At 38.3% G+C, this 18,398-nt stretch overlaps 1 protein-coding gene and 1 long non-coding RNA gene across 5 annotated transcripts in view; one reads left to right on the forward strand and one right to left on the reverse strand.

The window, feature by feature from the left end:
• The window catches only part of PNPT1 (polyribonucleotide nucleotidyltransferase 1), a 42,796-nt gene extending 40,151 nt beyond the window's left edge, over nucleotides 1–2,645 (reverse strand). For both annotated transcript variants that reach the window (XM_054728170.1, XM_008162111.3), the window contains exon 1: nucleotides 2,485–2,645. In XM_054728170.1, the coding sequence (XP_054584145.1) occupies nucleotides 2,485–2,645 (161 nt within the window). The remainder of the gene's footprint in view (nucleotides 1–2,484) is intronic.
• LOC114230252 (uncharacterized) overlaps nucleotides 1–18,398 on the forward strand; it is a 275,275-nt gene that overhangs the window by 49,075 nt on the left and 207,802 nt on the right. For all 3 annotated transcript variants that reach the window (XR_008558549.1, XR_008558548.1, XR_003616123.2), the window contains exon 3: nucleotides 2,177–2,253. This is a non-coding gene — a long non-coding RNA (uncharacterized LOC114230252). The remainder of the gene's footprint in view (nucleotides 1–2,176; nucleotides 2,254–18,398) is intronic.

The raw sequence follows: 18,398 nt of genomic DNA on the forward strand, positions 1-18,398 counted from the left end.
ACCCCCTACTGGGGATGTGCCCGCAACCAAGGTACATGCCCTTGACCGGAATCGAACCTGGGACCCTTGAGTCCGCAGGCCGACGCTCTATCCACTGAGCCAAACCGGCCAGGGCTGAGCTTTTTAAATGTTGAACCACGTGAGTGAATACCTAATCAAAAAATACTTTTGAAGAAATAAATAATAAAAAGAGTAAGATGAGCAAGGAGATCCTATTGGTGGAGAGAAGAGTGGGAATACATAGCAATGTAGCTCAGGAAGTGAGAAGAGAGGAGCCATCTGCCACAGAAAGTAGAAATACAGGGAGAGAGGTTTAAAGAACATTTTTAGAAACATTTTCCGCAAAAATCTACCAGAAAAATCAGTAATAAAAAACTAAACAAACAAACCACCTTTATGGTTTGGCCTCTGCCTATGTCATTTGCTAAACTCACATTTCACTTTTTGCTCCATCCACAGTAAGTTATTTGTAGCTACTCAAATGCACTTTCTCACCTCTGCAAATGCACTTGCCATTTTCTCTGCTCCTTTCTCCTTGCCCTTCAAGATTCACCCTCAATGGCAAGTTTTAGCATGTGATAAATATGCCTGTGTTCCCTTAGCACCTGTTCATACCTTTCCCACAGTGATTTTCCCAGGACTAAACCTGTGCTTACCTTAGTTCCTCATACAAAAGCCCTGTATATAGTTGATGTTCAATAGAAGCTTATTGAAATGAAAATTAAACAGTTGCCTCAAAGGTTACTGTGAATATTAAATACATGTGAAAAATACTCACAATAATATAAAACCTCCTCAGATATTGTAAATTCATATGATAACAAATATAAAGTTCATGGCCCGGGCCAGGTGGCTCAGTTGGTTGGAACGTTGTCCCGTACACTCTCAGGTTCAATCCTTGGTTGGGGAGTATACTAGAGGCAACTGAAACAATGTTTCTCTCACATCAATGTTTCTCTCCCTCTCCCCCTTTCTCTCTCTCTCAAATCAATAAACATAACCTGGGGTGAGGATATTAAAAAATCACACATACACACACACACATACTATATAAGGTGCATGGTACATAGCAGTCACATACTATATGCTGCAAACAACAAACTTATAACAAAGATAAAAAAAGTACTTACTCAGCAGTAGTGATAATTATGAATCTAGTTGTTACAACACATGATACAGGTTTAAAAAGAACTAGCTACAAAAGAGTTCTAGGTTGACAAATGATCATTTATGAAAAATTTGGAGGGCAGGGGCTGATTTTGTTGCTTTGAGTCTGAGTGCTTAGCCCATAATAGGTATCTGTTGAATCTACTGTTCAGGATAATTTCTTCAGAGAAGAATGTTCAGTCCTTGAAGAATTGAAGAGATAACCTCTCCCTCAAAAAATCAGGATCAAAGAATGCCAGAGGTGGAAGAGCCTTATAGATCATCTAGTGTAGAGGTCAACAAACTATAGCCTGTTTCTGTACAGTCTTTCAGCTAAGAATGTGCTTTTACATTTTTGAAGGGTTTGTAAACATACCCTTTCTCTCTCTCACGAATATGTGACAGGCAGTATGCAGCCCACAAAGTCTAAAGTAATTACTATCTAGTTCCTTACAGAAAAAAGTTTACAGACTCCTGATCTAGCCCAGTCTCCTCGTTTTGTGAAATAAAAAAGTGGTGAAGTAATTTGTTCAAGATCAGTCATTCAATAAGTTAAGGAGGAAGGCGTGGATTCAAAGCCAGATGTTCTGGCTTTTTATATTAAGTAGGGCAAAAAAAAATTTTTTTTTAAAAGTACATGTAAAAAATGTGTGTGTTTGTGCAGTAAATAAACAGCAGTTTCATTTATTTCAAAAATTATTCAAACACAATTTTTAAAAAGTGATTTTAGATCTCAATTCTGGCAAAAGGATCCCTGGAAAAAGTAGGGGCTTTGTAACAGAAATACAAGTTCAAAATCCACTTAAGTCTCATAGTACTAGCTTTGTTGACCATTTCTGAATCTCTGTTTTCTTAACTATAAAAATGGGTGTAAGAGTACCTTTACTACAGGTTTAAAAAGTGTAGCATATAGCTGGTGTTCAATAAACTTACGTTTACTTTCCCTTCATAACTAGGGTCATACTGGCCACGTTTTTAGGATTGGACGATGTGAGCTCATTATCCTGAGGTGGAATGTTTTATATTTCAGAGTCCAGGAGTCCCCGAAATTAAAGAGAATGGAGTCAGGTGGTCAGACTCAGCTGAAGGAAGGAAGCCCGGAACAGGGTAAGAGGGAGGACCAAGAAGCAAAGGACATGAGGCTGAGACAGGGAGGGAAGAGTGAGGGTGCCGGGAGACAGACTCCAAACCGGAAAGGGGAACTTGGCATTTAGGTTTGGGGTGAACAGAGGGAAAAGAGGCTAGGGTTGCCAGATTCCTATCCAGGGAGATGAATGTACTAGTTGCTGACCGGACAGAATGCCTGTGAAAGAGCAGAAAACGCACGTCGTCCCTTACCTGTTGCCTAAGTCCACGGCCACGGTACGGGACCTGGCGCCACTCCATAGTGCTCGCACCTGCAACTGGGTGAGTGCCCGATCCCGCCCTGGCAGACGGAGGGGACTATCGCCCAGCGGCCGGAGCCGGAGGCACGAGCAGCAATGCCTGCAGGCCGCCATGACACCCAGCACGCGATCAGCCCGGGCTGCGTTCTGATTGGCTCACTTTCGGACGGCGGGCGGAGCCTGTTCCAGTTTCGTTTCCGTAGTGCTGGGGGAACGCAGGGGACTGGAATAATTTGGCTACTTTCTACGAAAACCATAGAGGGTCAAACCTCTGAGAATGCGATCCTGCCGGCCTCTCACTATCTGCCAATGAAAGGCAATTAGAAAAATAATGCTTGGTGTTTTCTTTTGCCATCATAGTTTAAAAGAAAGTTCTAGAATAATGTATTTAATACATAGAGTAAATATAGAATAATAATAGAAGTAATCAGAAAACATATTATTGTTATTTGGCTTCTTTGAGCTGAGAATTAGGGGAACTTGTGTGGTGCAACGATATCTCTCTCCCCACTGTGCCCTGGTTTCATTTTGTAAGTTTCACAGAACAAATATATTGCTGCAAAGCTTTGTGTTCATTTATTCCTAGTAAGTTAATTTCTCATCGACCTATATCATTTTAGATACCTTTATATCATAATTTCTGATTCATCTTTACTTTCATTGTTAGTATTTCTCTGCTCCTCTTGGTCAAATGTTAATATTTGCTAAGCCAACTCAATTTTGGAAAATGAAAAAAATATTTTTGAAAGTTGAATTTGATAAATATTTAGCGAGTGGATAAATTTCTTCCACCCCCTCCTAATCCAGTCTATAGGAAAATCTTTATGTGGTTCATTGAATGAACCAATGATTGTTTTTCTATTATGAGGGTCATATTTTTCTTTTAAGGTTATAACACTCTTTCCCAAAACAAATTGGAACAACAAAACCCAACACACACTCAAATATGACTTTAAGAACTAAAAATGTTGAACTCCAAACAGACAAATGATTTGGTGATAAAGCAGCTCCTTGACATCTTGCTTTCATGATCTACTATTACTGATTTGGAATTTCCATACTAGAAGGGATTACAATGAACTCTATTTATGGATATTTAGTGTTAAAGTAGTTTTTGCCTCTTTCTCTACTTTTGACTTTACTTTATGTTGTAACAGTGTTTTCAAGACCAATCCATTGAAACCTGTGGTAACAACAAATCAGAATCTACTTGCCATAATTCAACATGACTTTGGATTTATAAACTAAGAATGAGATATATCCTTTTGGTAATGTACTTAATACTGTATAATCATTTTCATTCAGGCAGTATTGCCTAATCATTTTAGAGCATAGACCTGAAGTTAGTGCTGAGTGGTCCCAGTCTTGGCTGTAATTTACTGGTTGTCATCCCTATCTCTCTAAGCCTCAGTTTCCTCATCTGTAGAAATGGGTATTAATATGAACCTCATAGGGTTTTTGTAAAGATTAAACATGACAGAGGATGTAAGATGTTTATCACAGTACTTGGCACATTGTCAGCACTTAATAAATGGTAGATTCAGCTTTGACCCAGCTTTTCTTAATTTTCCCTCTGGTTCCCTCTGTTTGAAATACCGAACAATCTTCTTTCCTTCAGATCCCCATGGATCAGTTAGCTTTCATCCAGTTGGAAATGTTGGAAAACAGCATTTATACATTAAGCTCACCAATCCAAAATAATTGGTGTTAATTGGATCATAAACTCAAAGGCAAATGTGTGTACTGAAATCTTATGGTAGACTTTTATGAAGTAGTCATACAGACGATTCAAGCTACCTTTATATTAAACATTTTAAGATTAATAGAGAAACAAAAATATTACAAGTTTAAATTCTTGTGATTGTAACTACTGCAGCATGATCTCCAAGGTCTGATCTGGGATGTCACATTCTAGAAGCAGAGTTCTTCCAAGTATAGCTTGACAGACAAAATATAATTTAAAAGAAATTTCTTTACCTATAACTCTTGAAGGACATTAAAGGCGATCCAATTTAAATCCACAGGCAATGTTTCTTAGCTCTTCTTTTCTGTTTATTTTAATGCAATGAACTTGCATCAAAATAGTTACTCTCTGAGTAGCAACTTTAAATAAAACATTATTACATTAAATTATTATTAATTAAAATTTAATTTGGCTTGTAGTTTGGTTTAGACAACATATAAGGAGTTTTTATGTCTTGTAATATATGTACACATTTAAATAACATAATGAAAAGTATCAGTGAACACAGAGGGTCCATGAAAATTTTTTCTCTTGAAAGAATGTAGCATACTCAACTTTAAGAAAGATAGCTCTTCATCATTGCCAGAGGGATCTTTCTAAATCACAAACCTAATTGTGTCTCCATCCTGATTACATTTCTTCAATGGCTTCTTAAATCTTCATGCTACAGGATAAAATTGAAACTGCTTTGTGTGGACTATAAGCCTTTCCTATTTTGCCTCATCAATTTCAACTTAATATCTTATTTCCTTTCTTCCCTCTCCTCATTTTATATTCCAAGTAAACTGAACTACCTGTTTTCCTCTAACATACCACCCTGTCTCCTGCCTGTGTCTTTGCATGTACGATTCTCTGTGCTTGGCCCACATTCCCTCCCATGTGTCAATCAGGTCTCAGATTCAATACTATCCCTTCTTAATTCTCCAGGCTGACTAATGGTACAATCTATGTCTGTCCTTCCACTTTGTTGATTAATTCATATAGCCATTATTTCATCTTTGGAGATGAATGTGGCAGTGGGTATTTCATCGTGGTTAAAAATGTTGCCTCTGGAATGAGATTATTTAGGTTTGAAACTCACCTCTGCCACCTCTTAAACATGTTACTCTTGGTGAATTGCTTACCCTTTCTATGCCTCAGATTTCTCATTTGTAAAATAATAATAATAATAATAGTTACCTCTTAGGGTTGTTATGCAGATTTAAATGCAATCTTATTTTTATGGAGCTAAGCATAGTCCCTGGTACATAGAAATAAGGTGTTATAATACAGGGTGGGGCAAAAGTAGGTTTACAGTTGTTCATGTGGAAAATAATACAATAATTAGTAAATGATAATACAAGAATAAACTCTGTTTCACATACTCACAACTGTAAACCTATTTTTTATTTATTAATAAATAAATGTCAAGACAGTCATATTTCCAATCACCATTATGGGTATTTGTTACTTCTACCACCTCTAGTCATTGTCATTTTTTCTAGTGGAGGGATTTTTTCTGTACTGACCACAGTCCTGATACCTTCATTCATTGTCACAAACTGTCTCAGAGAATGTTTTACAGAATTGTGATGAATAGAACCAATTTACATAGAGACTTTTATGTATGTATTTGTGTATCTTTAGGGTTCTGACTAAATGCAGCTCCCACTGGATTGTTATTTAAATATTCATGTTGGGATAGTGGGATCATTCTTCCTTCTCTCAAAACAGTTTCTTTAAAGTCAGCATGAAGGAACAGTAATTGAGCACAAAAGCCTGACCTTGCCAGCACTGCATTGTATGCTCTATCAAATTAGCTCAGACCATCACGGTTTATATTAACTGTGTTTGTAATTAATGTGGATTAAAATTTGGAGGATATTTTTAGAGTTGTTTTTGGTTGATGATACAAGTAGGAATTTCAGACCATATTAACATTTTCTCTTGCTTCTTGAATTTGTTCTGTGTTTTCTTAACAGAATAATTACGTCTTTGATCTGATTTTGGGGTTTGCTCAGGGACAATGTCAAGCCATCTCTCACCCAATTTTCTCCTCCTCCCTTTGAAAATTCATACAAAAGACTGATCAGGAGAGAAGTAATCCATACATTTGAGTTTTTGCTCACTGCATAAGATTATAATGTTGATCCAAATTTAGAATGTCTTGAAGTGACTTATGGTTTTGTATTAAAACACACTTACTGTGTTTTGGATATGAAACAAGTGGCTTTGCAGACAGGCATGAGCTGTTGCTAATAAATGAACTATTGTGTGCAAAGTAGCTTTACATGATCATTGTTAACCCTCATTAAAATCACAAGCCTCTGTCCTCACAGCTTGTTCTTTTTTAAAGAGATGATGTTCAAGGTCATGTGTTATTCCTTGAAATGTTTACATTTAAAAGAAAACTTCCCTCTTTGTGGTTATCCACATGCAACAATCAATTGAAGAGAGGGGCTTTGAAGTTGTGCAGTAATATTAATTTTAACATTTTATTGTCTTTTTCAGTCTTTCATATAGTATTGGTACTCAAAGTATTAGGGTTCAGTTTCAAAATTAATAAGTTCACAAAACTTCTGTTTGGACATTCACATTTGCATTTTCTCTTCCTTTAAAAAATTCCTATGGTTTTATTTCCTGCTTCCAATATACATAATTCTCGTTACCAAAAGTCATATATAGAGTCTATACCATTATGTGAGAAAACACAGAAATTTCTATAGCAAATAACTGCACAATTTTTTGCCCTTTAAATACAGACTCACATGGACTCCCAACAAAGCAATACCAAGGTGAAGAGGGCATATGTGCTCTTTTAGGCCTCTGCCTAGTTCTCATTAGGCCTCCTTTAACTTGGTTTTGGCCTTAGATACTTAGTTTACTTTAATTTTTCATAGTTGGTTTGCTCTACTCTCTCCATATAAGTTTTACTCTTCCTATTCCCCCAATATTTTCTTCTGGAAAATTTTAGTTTTTCACTTTTGTAAAGTTTGGTTGTATTAATTATTAAGAAGGTCATACTTCAATCCTTAAATTCTGTACACATTCAGATTGTTAGCCCCTTTGATGAAGAGGGGAATTTCAAATTGGTACTCAAAGTATTAGGGTTCAGTTTCAACAATAATTTATTATAGAGTCTGTTGGGTATAGGGACTATACTGTTTTCACATTTATTATTTTACTTAATTGTAGAAAATAGGAGAACATGGCCATGCAGATTTGGCCTAATATAAATTCTTGAGCTATGTGCTATGGGGAGTTCAAATGATATAGAAGACTCTGTTCTCTCTTGTGAAATTTTCAAAGAAACATACAAATATAGTGAGATTATATTTTGAGATACTAATTTATTCCTCTTCCATTTTCTGCAATCTTATCATTCTCCTCTACTCAGGAAGTAACTAGGGTATAGCATTCTCACTGCCCCAAGGAAATGTTGTTACAAGAAGGAAAGAAAAATAATAAATAATTAGTTTTGAGTTGCAATATAGATACAGACAATACTTTGCAAGAAGTTATTTTTGAGACTGAGGGCAAAAAAATTCTGCATACTATAAAAAATAGAAATGGGAAGAATATAGGATGATGTAAGATTCATTTCCCCAGTTTTTGAAAAGATAGTCTAGATTGAGGGGGGAAAAAAACACCAAACAGGGGGGAAAAGGGCGGCAACAGGAACTTCATGGAAGCTTGAACTTCATGAGGGCTTCCAGCCATATTAGCTGCTTTAAGTTTTCTAAAGAGCCATGCTCACTTATGTTTTAGGAGGGTATTGGAGAAATCCAGATATGAAATGATGGAGGTCTAAACTGGTTTGGTCATGTTGATGTTGTTCAATAATTTCCTTCCCCTGTAGTCTGTAAGCTGCATTTGGTCAACCAGACCAAATATTCTGCTGGAACTCAATAGTATCATTCCTAAGATGCTTTTCACTACTTAAAGTATATTATTAAAACAACTGTTTCAATAAAAAAGGAAATGAAGGGTTAGAGAGTTAGATTGGCAATAACCAAGTTATTTTTGCTGCAGGGATGTCATAAATACAGGAATTTTGAATATAAGTACATTCAGTTATTAAATGCTAAAATAATAAATTATAATAAAGCCAAAAAAGCAAATGTCTTCATTTTCTTTACATTCCACTCACTTATAAGGCTCATTTTCCTCTTTAGTTTTTGGCTTTGACCTGGCAATTTTGCTTGAGCACACCTTGCAAACACCAAACATAAACATAAGAGCAAACAAATAATCAGTTAAATAAATATTGGACATGCCAACAGAGTAGTCAGCCATTCCAGCAAAGTGCCTGAGTGCTATGCTTTGTATACATTTTCTCTACTCACTCAGCATTAGCTCCCTATCACAATTAAATTATTAAACTATTGATCACATTTATGTCCTATGTGTGTTGTGAGAATGAGCACTAGTGGTTATTAGCAACCATGCCAGTGCTAGAGATTACCTGTTGGACTTAATATTTTAGAGATGTTCTGAGCTGAATCCCTTAGTCCTGGCTCTAAACTTATAGTATGTACTATGAATCCAGAGAGATCTATGCCATGAGTGAGGACACTTTACAAAATATATAAGATAGCTTTACAAAATGTCAAGTAAATGGAAAGAAGGCTGGTGACTTCTACAAAAGTCATTGGCATTTTCAAGTGAGACCAGCAAAATATTCAAGAGTTCACCAGAATCATAGTTTTGTGTATTAACATGTTGTTCTGGTGCTTTGGAATCTATAATGTAAGTAAACATGTTTTGTGTCATCATCATAATAATTAGTTGATTTAGGCAATAATCATCAATGGAGCCAAAGCTAGTGGATAAAAATGTGAGGAGTAACAGATTTGATTTAGATTAATATCTGATCTAAAATTTATCTTCCTTTTATTTTAATAACAGTGATTTTCAAAATCTCTTTCCTGTAGTTAATGTATTTTTAATATTTTTTCTCAACACACAAAACATTGATCAAATTCAAAGGGTTCAGAAAATAATGGTGATTTCATTTATTGTTGAGCATGTAAAACACTCCTGCTTGGATAATGGAGAAATCAGTTCCCACCAGAGGGCGCTCGGGTGTTACTTAAGTCACGTCCTTAGCTTTGGGGGATATCCTTTAGAATTGAAGGTCAGACGAAGAGCTTCACAGACAAGGAGAAACTAAATGAGTTCATCACCACCAAACCAGTATTATATGAAATGTTGAAGGGTATTCTTTAAGAAGAGGAAGAAGAAAAAAAAGGTAAAGATAAAAAATATGAACAACAAAGTGGCAACAAATACATATATATATATACAGTATAAACAATTGAATCTAAAAATCAAATTAATAAAAAATCTGATGAATAGAATAAACTGGTGAATGGAATAGAATCAGGGGCATGGGAATGGAACAGACTGATGATTCTCAGAGGGAAGGGAGTGGGGGGGGTGCAGGAAGAGATTAGACAAAGATCTTACATGCATGTATGCATTACCTATGGCCGTGGTCGGCAAACTGCGGCTTGAGAGCCACATGCGGCTCTTTGGCACCTTGAGTATGGCTCTTCCACAAAATACCACGGCCTGGGCGAGTCTGTTTTGAAGAAGTGGCGTTAGAAGAAGTTTAAGTTTAAAAAATTTGGCTCTTAAAAGAAATTTCAATCGTTGTACTGTTGATATTTGGCTCTGTTGACTAATGAGTTTGCCGACCACTGACCTATGGACACAGACAATAGGGTGGCAAGGGCCTAGAGCAGGATGGGAACTGGGTGGAGGGGAGCTATGGGGGGCAAAAGAGGGATATCTGTAATTATCTCAACAATAAAGATTAATTTTTAAAAATTACAATAAAATATAGTGGAAAGAAAAATGTAAAATGAAATCTTTGTATTTGTAGCTGAACTTTGTTAGAGATTTTGGGGTTAATATTACTCCGTGCTTTAAAGCTTGAATATATCTTGTTTTTCCTTTCAGATTACAAACAGCTACCCAAGTTACATCAGTACTCCTAAACAAACAACAACAACCCCCCCCGGCCCCCCCAAATTCCACACCCAAAAATTGTTTTTGTTTTTCAGCAAACACAGTTCTGGTTTATTGCAGGTTGGAGAGTCACGGTTACTTCTCTAACTCATCCACCTACTCTGGAACCAGGTTATTGAGGGTGGGCTGGGGCCAGATGATAGGAACACTCAGTTTCAGGGCTTGGATGCAAAGTGCTGACACTCATTTGAGTCCTGCTTCCCAGGACAGTCCTGCCTCCTATTAGGCTGTGCCAGTGGTTTTCAAAGTCTCCCCACCAGCAACATCAGCATCACCTGGGAACTTGTTAGAATGCCAATTCTTGAGCCCCACCCCAAACCTACTGAATCAGAATTTCTGGCTGTGGAGCCCAGCAATCTGTGTTTTAACAAGTTCTCTGGGTGATTCTGATGTACACTACAGTTTGAGAACCACTAGGCTAGACACTTTGTTTTTACAAGACAAGCTGCTTTGGGCAAGCAGAGCCTCAGAGTTATGGTCTAGTCCCCCCTCTGAGAATCAGCAGCAGATTTCTTTGCAGAATAGGTCTCAGACTCTTAGGCAAATGGTAGTCAATGTCAGAGCAGTTTTCTACCTGCTTCAAGCTTCTGAAGGAATTTGTCTTTCACTGATCTAAGTAGGATCCACCAGCGCATGGAAAGAAGTTTTAGAAATAGATCATATACTTTAGATGGGATCAAGGGAGTCAGTTAAGAGTTTAGGAATGAAGTATAGCTTGGGAGTTAGGCTTACAGATTCTGGGTCTACCTTGCCTGCTTCAAATAACAGTTCCCTGTAACCCAGTTTCCTTATCTGCAAACTGCGGATAATAATAATGCTATCTTATAGTGTTGTTATGAGGATTAAATTAGACAAGATTTCTAATTCAATTAGAACTGTCCCTGGCATTATATAAGTGTTTAAGAATACTATGATTTGCCTTACTTGGCTTGGCTCAGTGGATAGAGTGTTGGCCTGTGGACTGAAGGGTCCCAGGTTCGATTCCGGCAAGGGCACATGCCTGGGTTGCGGGCTCGATCCCCAATGGGGGGTGTGCAGGAGGCAGCCTATCAATGATTCTCTCTCATCACTGATGTTTCTGTCTCTCTTTCTTCTCTCTTCCTCTCTGAAATCAATAAAGAAGTAAATTAAAAAAAATACTATGCTTTGCACAGGTCTTCTGTCATCCTGTCAGCACAATCCTACCTTCTTTGGACAGCAACATAATCATATCTTTTCACGATTCTTATGGAAAATATTAATATAAACAATCCCTATCACATTTACACAGGAGACAGGAGCCTTAGGAACTTCTTTTGAGTTATACAGACCTTTTCTTTTTTTAAAAATACTTTTATTGATTTCAGAGAGCAAGGGAAGGGAAGAGAGAGATAGAAACATCAATGATGAGAGGGAATCATTGATTGGCTGCCTCCTGCACGTTGGACTGAGCCAGCAACCCAGGCATGTACCCTCGACTGGAATCGAACCTCGGACACTTTGATCTGCAGGCTGACGCTCTATCTACTGAGCCAAACCAGCCAGGGCTACAGACCTTTTCTTTTAGTCTTAACTCTCTCCTAAGAGATGTCTGACTTTAAGCAAATTACTTGATCTCTCTTTAAATTTCACTTTTTTTCTCAATTTGTAAAATGGGGATTACCATCTAATAGGGTCAGTGTGAAAGAAAGGAATACAATTAGAGGGTAAATTGTGGAAATAAAGCACCATTATCTTATTTTACTGTCCTAAGAAATGCAATAAAGAGTATAGGACAGTGCTCGGAACATAAGAGGGCTCAATGCACATTAGTTCCTTTTTATTCATAGCTTTATATACTTTAAGTATTCTGGGACTTTTTAAATCACCAAAGCTAATTATGTTTTTGTATTGTTCACTTTCAGCTTCACACTTCAGGTCCTGGATTTCTGGCCTGGAGTGACTGGGACAGTTGAGTTTCCCTCCTTCTCACACAGGAGCCTTTTAGGCCAGATTTTCTGGTCAGCTCTTTCCCTTCTCTTTAGGCTGACTGTCCCCCCTCCTCCCCTCCCCCCCCCCGATCAATAAGCTTATATTTTTAATTGCAAAACATTTGGAACATTCAATAAAGCATAAATGACAAAATGAACATTGCCAATTCCTCTCCAAAAGAAAACATCATTAATATTTAAGTGTTATTTCTGGGTAGATTTCCCCCTTTGCTTATATAAAATTGCTATCATGATCAATTATCCTTCCTGCCTCAGGTCTTCTATAGGTGTGATCCTCTGGCCTGGCATATCTTTCTGTGGCCTGGGATGCTCCTTATATCCCCGCCTCTTCCTCCTATCCCAGCCCTCCCTGATGTTTCAGATGAAGCTAGGTCTCTCTGTTAGACACTTTTAAAGCATGTTGTGCTCACGCTGGACAGCATTTTTCCAGTTCATACTGATATATTTACTCATGTGATTTTGTGACTAATCTGTAAGCTACAGTTCATGACTAAACTGTAAGCTCCAGGAGAGTAGGAACCATGTCTGGTTTACTCACGACCTCATTCCAAGTGTCAGCACAATGCTGGACACATAGTGTGCCCACAACAAATAGTTTTTGAATGAGTAAATGCGTACATGAAAAAGGTCGTAAACATTTTCCCATGCTAGATATAATCATTTTGAATGGCTGATTTTTTAAAAATATATTTTTATTGATTTCAGAGAGGAAGGGAGAGGGAATGAGAAATAGAAACATCAAAAATGAGAGAGAATCATTGATTGGCTGCCTCCTGCATGCCCCCACTGGGGATCGAGCCCACAAGGCGGGCATATGCCCTTGACTGAAATCGAACCCATGACCCTTCAGCCCACAGGTTGACGCTCTATCCACTGAGCCAAGCTGGCTAGAGCTGAATGGCTGATTTTAACTGTCATGGTTTTAACTTATTGATGATAGGAGACATGTTCTCTCAGGACTTCAGAGGTCTCTGTGTATTTCTGAAGCAGTCTGTTTTGGTTGCAGGATCCCTGGGATGAGAAACAAGAGACCTACACTCATCTTTCTGTTCTGCCAGTTCGTGTGAACAACTCACTGGCCTTCACTGAGCCACATTTTCCTTATCTGCTCTGCTTCTCTCCCAGGGAATTTCATATATCACATAAAACAATAATATGAAAATACTTCTCAAATTAAGTATGGCAGATCTTTCAGAAGATATTTTGCTTGATTTGATAAATAGAGCCACTTGCAAAGTTGCACAGAGGCTCCAACTTTCAAACTTGAAATCAATTCTGTTCCCAAGAGAATCTCCTGTTTCAGAGTTTAATAATTAAAAATAATTGTGAGTCGAAATATCTTAAATAGCAGGAACTCATTAACTACTATTTCATTCCTTAAAGCAGACATAGTAAAGTTTTCTTCAATTTCGTGGTAAGTTATGACAACAGAAACTTAAATTGATATTTCTTCTAAATTTCAATTGGCTGATGCAAGATATTTTTGACAGACTTACCAATGAATGTAAATTAAATAGATTATTTTAAAAAAACCTTTCGTTTTGGAATATACTTCCTACCTTATTTAAGCAAGGGATATAGAAAGATTTGGAATTTCCATGATTAGTGTTCACATTTGAAGGCAAGATGGAAGAAAGAAAATTTCCCACCAGGATTTCAGATGTCAGGAATTGGAATATTTTATTGGCTGATTATTTGGTAGTTTTCCATTGCATTTGTTGTTGTTGTTGTTGTTAATCCTCACTCAAGGTTACTTTTCCATTGATTTTTGGAGAGAGTGGAAGGGAGAGGGAGAGACAGAGAGAGAAACATGGATGTGAGAGAGACATATCCATTGGAATCAAACCTGCAACCGAGGTCTGTGCCCTTGACTGGAATCGAACCTGGGACCCTCAGTCTGCCGGCTGACACTCTATCCACTGAGCCAAACTGTCTATGGCTCCATTGCATTTTAACTAATTTCCTAATGTTTTAATTTATGTGAAGGTGCTTGAAATGTACACACTGATGAGGTAAACATTTTGGAGAATGGATAAGAATTAAAAGTGTGGTATAAGGGAAGAGCAGCCTTTACACTCTGTGGAAACTAAGTTCATGGATAGAATGAGGCAGTGTTTGCTCATTTTACTTATTAATGACTACAACACAACCTGTTGAAAAGTGAACATTTTCTATTTTTCTTCACTAGAGGCCCGGTGCATGGATTCGTGCACACTGAAAGGAAATTAATTGGAAGAAATATTTTAGAGGCCAGGGAGGGACCAAGGGAGGTTGGCCAGCTGGAGGGCTCCAGGGCATGTCAGGCCCATCTCACCCAGTCCCAATAGGCCAGACCCCAGCAGCAAGCTACTAGTAACCTACTGGTTGGAGCGTCTGCCCCCTGGTGGTCAGTGTGTGTCATAGCGACTGGTTGAATGGTCGGGCACTTAGCATATTAGGCTTTTATTATATAGGCTAATACTACATAGTAAATGCATAGCATTTTAGAAAAGGAAAATATTTTAAAGGTCCATTGTCCTTATTTCATAGATAATTAATTCTAACATTTACAAAGAAATTTACAATTGCTTCCAGATAACATGATTTCATAGAATCTTCAGAACTCTATTATTATCTTCAATTAAAAATGAGGAAATGGAGACTTAGAGAACTCAAATGACTTGTCTAAGGTCATAGAGATAATAATAATGATGGATAAAACTAATTGAGCACTTAATGCTAAGGCCTTCTCATGCATGATCACATTTAATTCTCATGATAGTTCTATTACCTCATACATAATATGTGACAAGTTGGCATTATATATCAGTACTAAGAAATGGGTATAACTGATTTATTTTTTCATTGAATGCTCTTTTATACGCACAACCCAAATATTGAATAACATTAATCTGATTCTATATTTTTTGCTTGTTTATGTTTGAAGCTACTTGGTCAAGTAAATAGTATTCTCATTTCACAGATGAGAAAATATGGAGAATAAGACTACTGTAATAGTATTATAAGAGCTAATGCTGACAAGCAGAGGCAAGACTCCAGTTCTTCCCAATAAATCAGGTTCTTTTTCTCTGCCATATGTACCAGAGTGTTTGGTTGGCAGTTGGCAATGAGGAGCCAAAACTTGGGACAAAGAGGTACTGAGTACCCCATATACTGAATACTGGAGACCAGGCATCACCAGCAAGATTTAATAAGAGTCAGACAAACCTACTCTGCATTCCCTTGCACTGCCCCTCCACATACCATCATCATCTGAGACTAAACCACTCCTCATGCCCAATCCACTTAAATTTTCGACTATACTAGGGGTGATGGATGTGTTGTTAGGGTCATGAGTCTTTGGCCTAATGGAAAGTACTGTGGCCTCACCATGAGGGGCTGCTCGGAGGACCATCTATGGAGATTAGGATTAAAAGAGGAGAGTGATAATTTATTTCTTAGTCATCACACCAGTGCCTGTGTAAGGGAACAGGTAATTGAAGTGCAGTAACGGGACAGAGAAGTGAGGCAGTGGAATAGCCTGTACTCACTTCATGGCATGGCAGCAGTGTGTGGTTTTTTCAGGGGTCAAGAAGCCCCCACAGAAAGTAGCTGGACTTGAGCTGACTTGCCAGTACCCTACGCAAGAGGGGGCAATTCCAGGGTAGCATCTGAGGAGTTATTAGAAGGGCTTCCCTGGGGAGGGCTCTCATATCCCTGAAGAACTTTCACACACGTACCCCAGTATTGGGATGTCTGTCACACAGAGGCCAATAGGCAACATTAGCTGAGAGAAGGCCATAATGCAGCACTGAAGTAGACATTTGTCCTGCTTCTACCTCTGCTTTTACTACAAGCCCGGATCCTCAAGCCCACCACTCGGCAGGGAGGGGAGGAGGAGTGAAGGAGACCAAGCCCCTTCCCCATTTTAGGCCTTGGCCATAAGTACCTGAGATAGAGCAAGGCAGGAGCTGAAAATGAAGTTTTAAGTTGGACTGGCCTTCTTAGAATGCAGTCATTCCAAGGCTGTAGGAGCTGCCCACAATGTTGTGAAGGATAGGAAAGGAAGGTTCAGCAGAGCAACATTAAGGTAGTAATTTGGGGGGAAAAAGACATTTTAGTTTGTACTCTACTGAGTTCAGGCTGTTTAGAATGGATATCACATGCTTCAAAAATGTATTTACTAACCTGGAGAGCTTTGCCTCCTTTTCAAATATACAGAAAGTTTTATGGGATGATATTGTCGGGAACCAAGTAGTATCTTTAAAATTCTCCATTATTGCATGTCAAAGGATGAAGTTGAAAAATATGGGCCAGCGAAAAAAGCAACCCCTTTCTTTCTTTTGATTTTTCCTTTAGCCACAGGAGGTATCTTGGCATCTGACCAGCCAGAATGAATATCTGTAATTCTAAGCCGGGTAGTTCACTTTTGAATGAGAAATTCTGACTGATAGATTCAGTCAACATTTAATGAGTGCCTCCTATGGTAAATAACATAGGGATTAAAAGTATATAAATATGGTCCCGATTTTCAAGGATGTTACTATCTTGATAAACATATATTCATCAAAGATAGGACAGTGTATGACAAGTGCCAAATGAACAGAAATGACAGCTATAGAACCATATGAATTTTACCTAGACACCCTCTTGCAGTAGTCATCAGATCAGAAAAAGTGAGGCTTGAGCAGTGCTATGAAGGATGGATAAGAGTAAAGTGGGCAGAGACTAAAGGGCTGCCACATGAGCAAACAGGCAGAGATCAGGGAAGTTTGGAAGTCACATATGGGAGCATTGTGTCCTCCCAAATAAATTCTGCATCGGCCTACTTTTCTTTGTTAGTACTGGAAAACCTAACTCAAATGGGCTTAAAAATAAAGGGCATTTATTTATTGGCTTATGTAACTGATAAGAACTGGAGGTAGAGTAAGCTTCAGAGGTGAATTAATTAGGGCTGGAGCTCCATTCTATTTCTCCACCATCCTCATAGCCCTCTCTTTACCTTCAGTCTGGTGTTCTTAGTTGCAAGACAATTCCTCAGGTGTATGAGTTATCTCTTGCAGTATAACAAATTACCCCCAAACTTAGTAGGTCAGCAGTAAACCTTTATTATCCCAGCTTCTGTGTGACAGGACTCTAGGCAGAACTTAGCTGAGTGGCTCTGTCTCAGAGTCTCTCACAAGGCTGTGGTCATCTGAGGCTTCACTGTGTCTGGACAATCCACCTCCAAGTTCACTTATATGGCTGTTGGCTGGAGGCTTCAGTTCCTTGTCATATGGATCCGCCTATGGGTTTCTCATGACATGGCAGTTGGCTTCCCTAAGAAGTGATGAGAGAGAGAGAGAAAGAGAGAGAGAGACAGAACCCAGTATGTTATAATGTAATTAAAGAAGTGATGTGTCATCACTTCTGCCCTATTCTGTTGGTCATGCAGACCAACCCTGGTACAAATATGTGACTTTCGGGAGACTGGAATCATTGGGTACCATCTTGGAGTCTGGCTACTACATCTGGCCTATATGATTCCTTGTTTATATCCAGTTGCTTTTTTTTTTTTAAGCCATTGAAGAAAAGTTCTCAGATTTGCTCTGATTATACCATCTTTAAACCAATCACAGTGCTTGGGAGAATAACAGCTACTGAATGACTTAGGCCTGGGATAGGATGAAATGATTGGCTTAGACAAATTAGGGTCCACCTAAAGCTGGAGATGCCGCCAACAAAACTGCATGGTTGCTGTACAGAAAAGAGTGGATAATGTGGCGGGGAGGCACCCACAGAGTCCTTTACAGTCTATCTCTGGCTACTCAGCATCCATATATATTCTCCTTACCCACACACAGTTACATTTACAACCTCTCTCCAAAGGGGAGACAGTTGGAAATCTAATTTAAGCTCCAAGTTCAGGATCTCTGGGTATTGTCCCTTTCTCTTCACCAGTTATGAATACAACTCTTCACAGTCTAATAATCTAAGAGGTCCACGTCCACCAATACAATCAATATGGAATTGTGGAGGAAAAAACAAGATAATTTTAGTAAAACTCCCATTGGATAAGGGAAGCTCCAATACAATACCTCGCTTTTCCTGGTACATAGCATATATCATGAGATAACTCATACACCTGAGGCGTCTTGCAACTAAGAACACCAGACTGAAGGT

This window comes from Eptesicus fuscus, chromosome 16, assembly GCF_027574615.1.
Source record: "Eptesicus fuscus isolate TK198812 chromosome 16, DD_ASM_mEF_20220401, whole genome shotgun sequence".
NCBI lineage: Eukaryota > Metazoa > Chordata > Mammalia > Chiroptera > Vespertilionidae > Eptesicus > Eptesicus fuscus.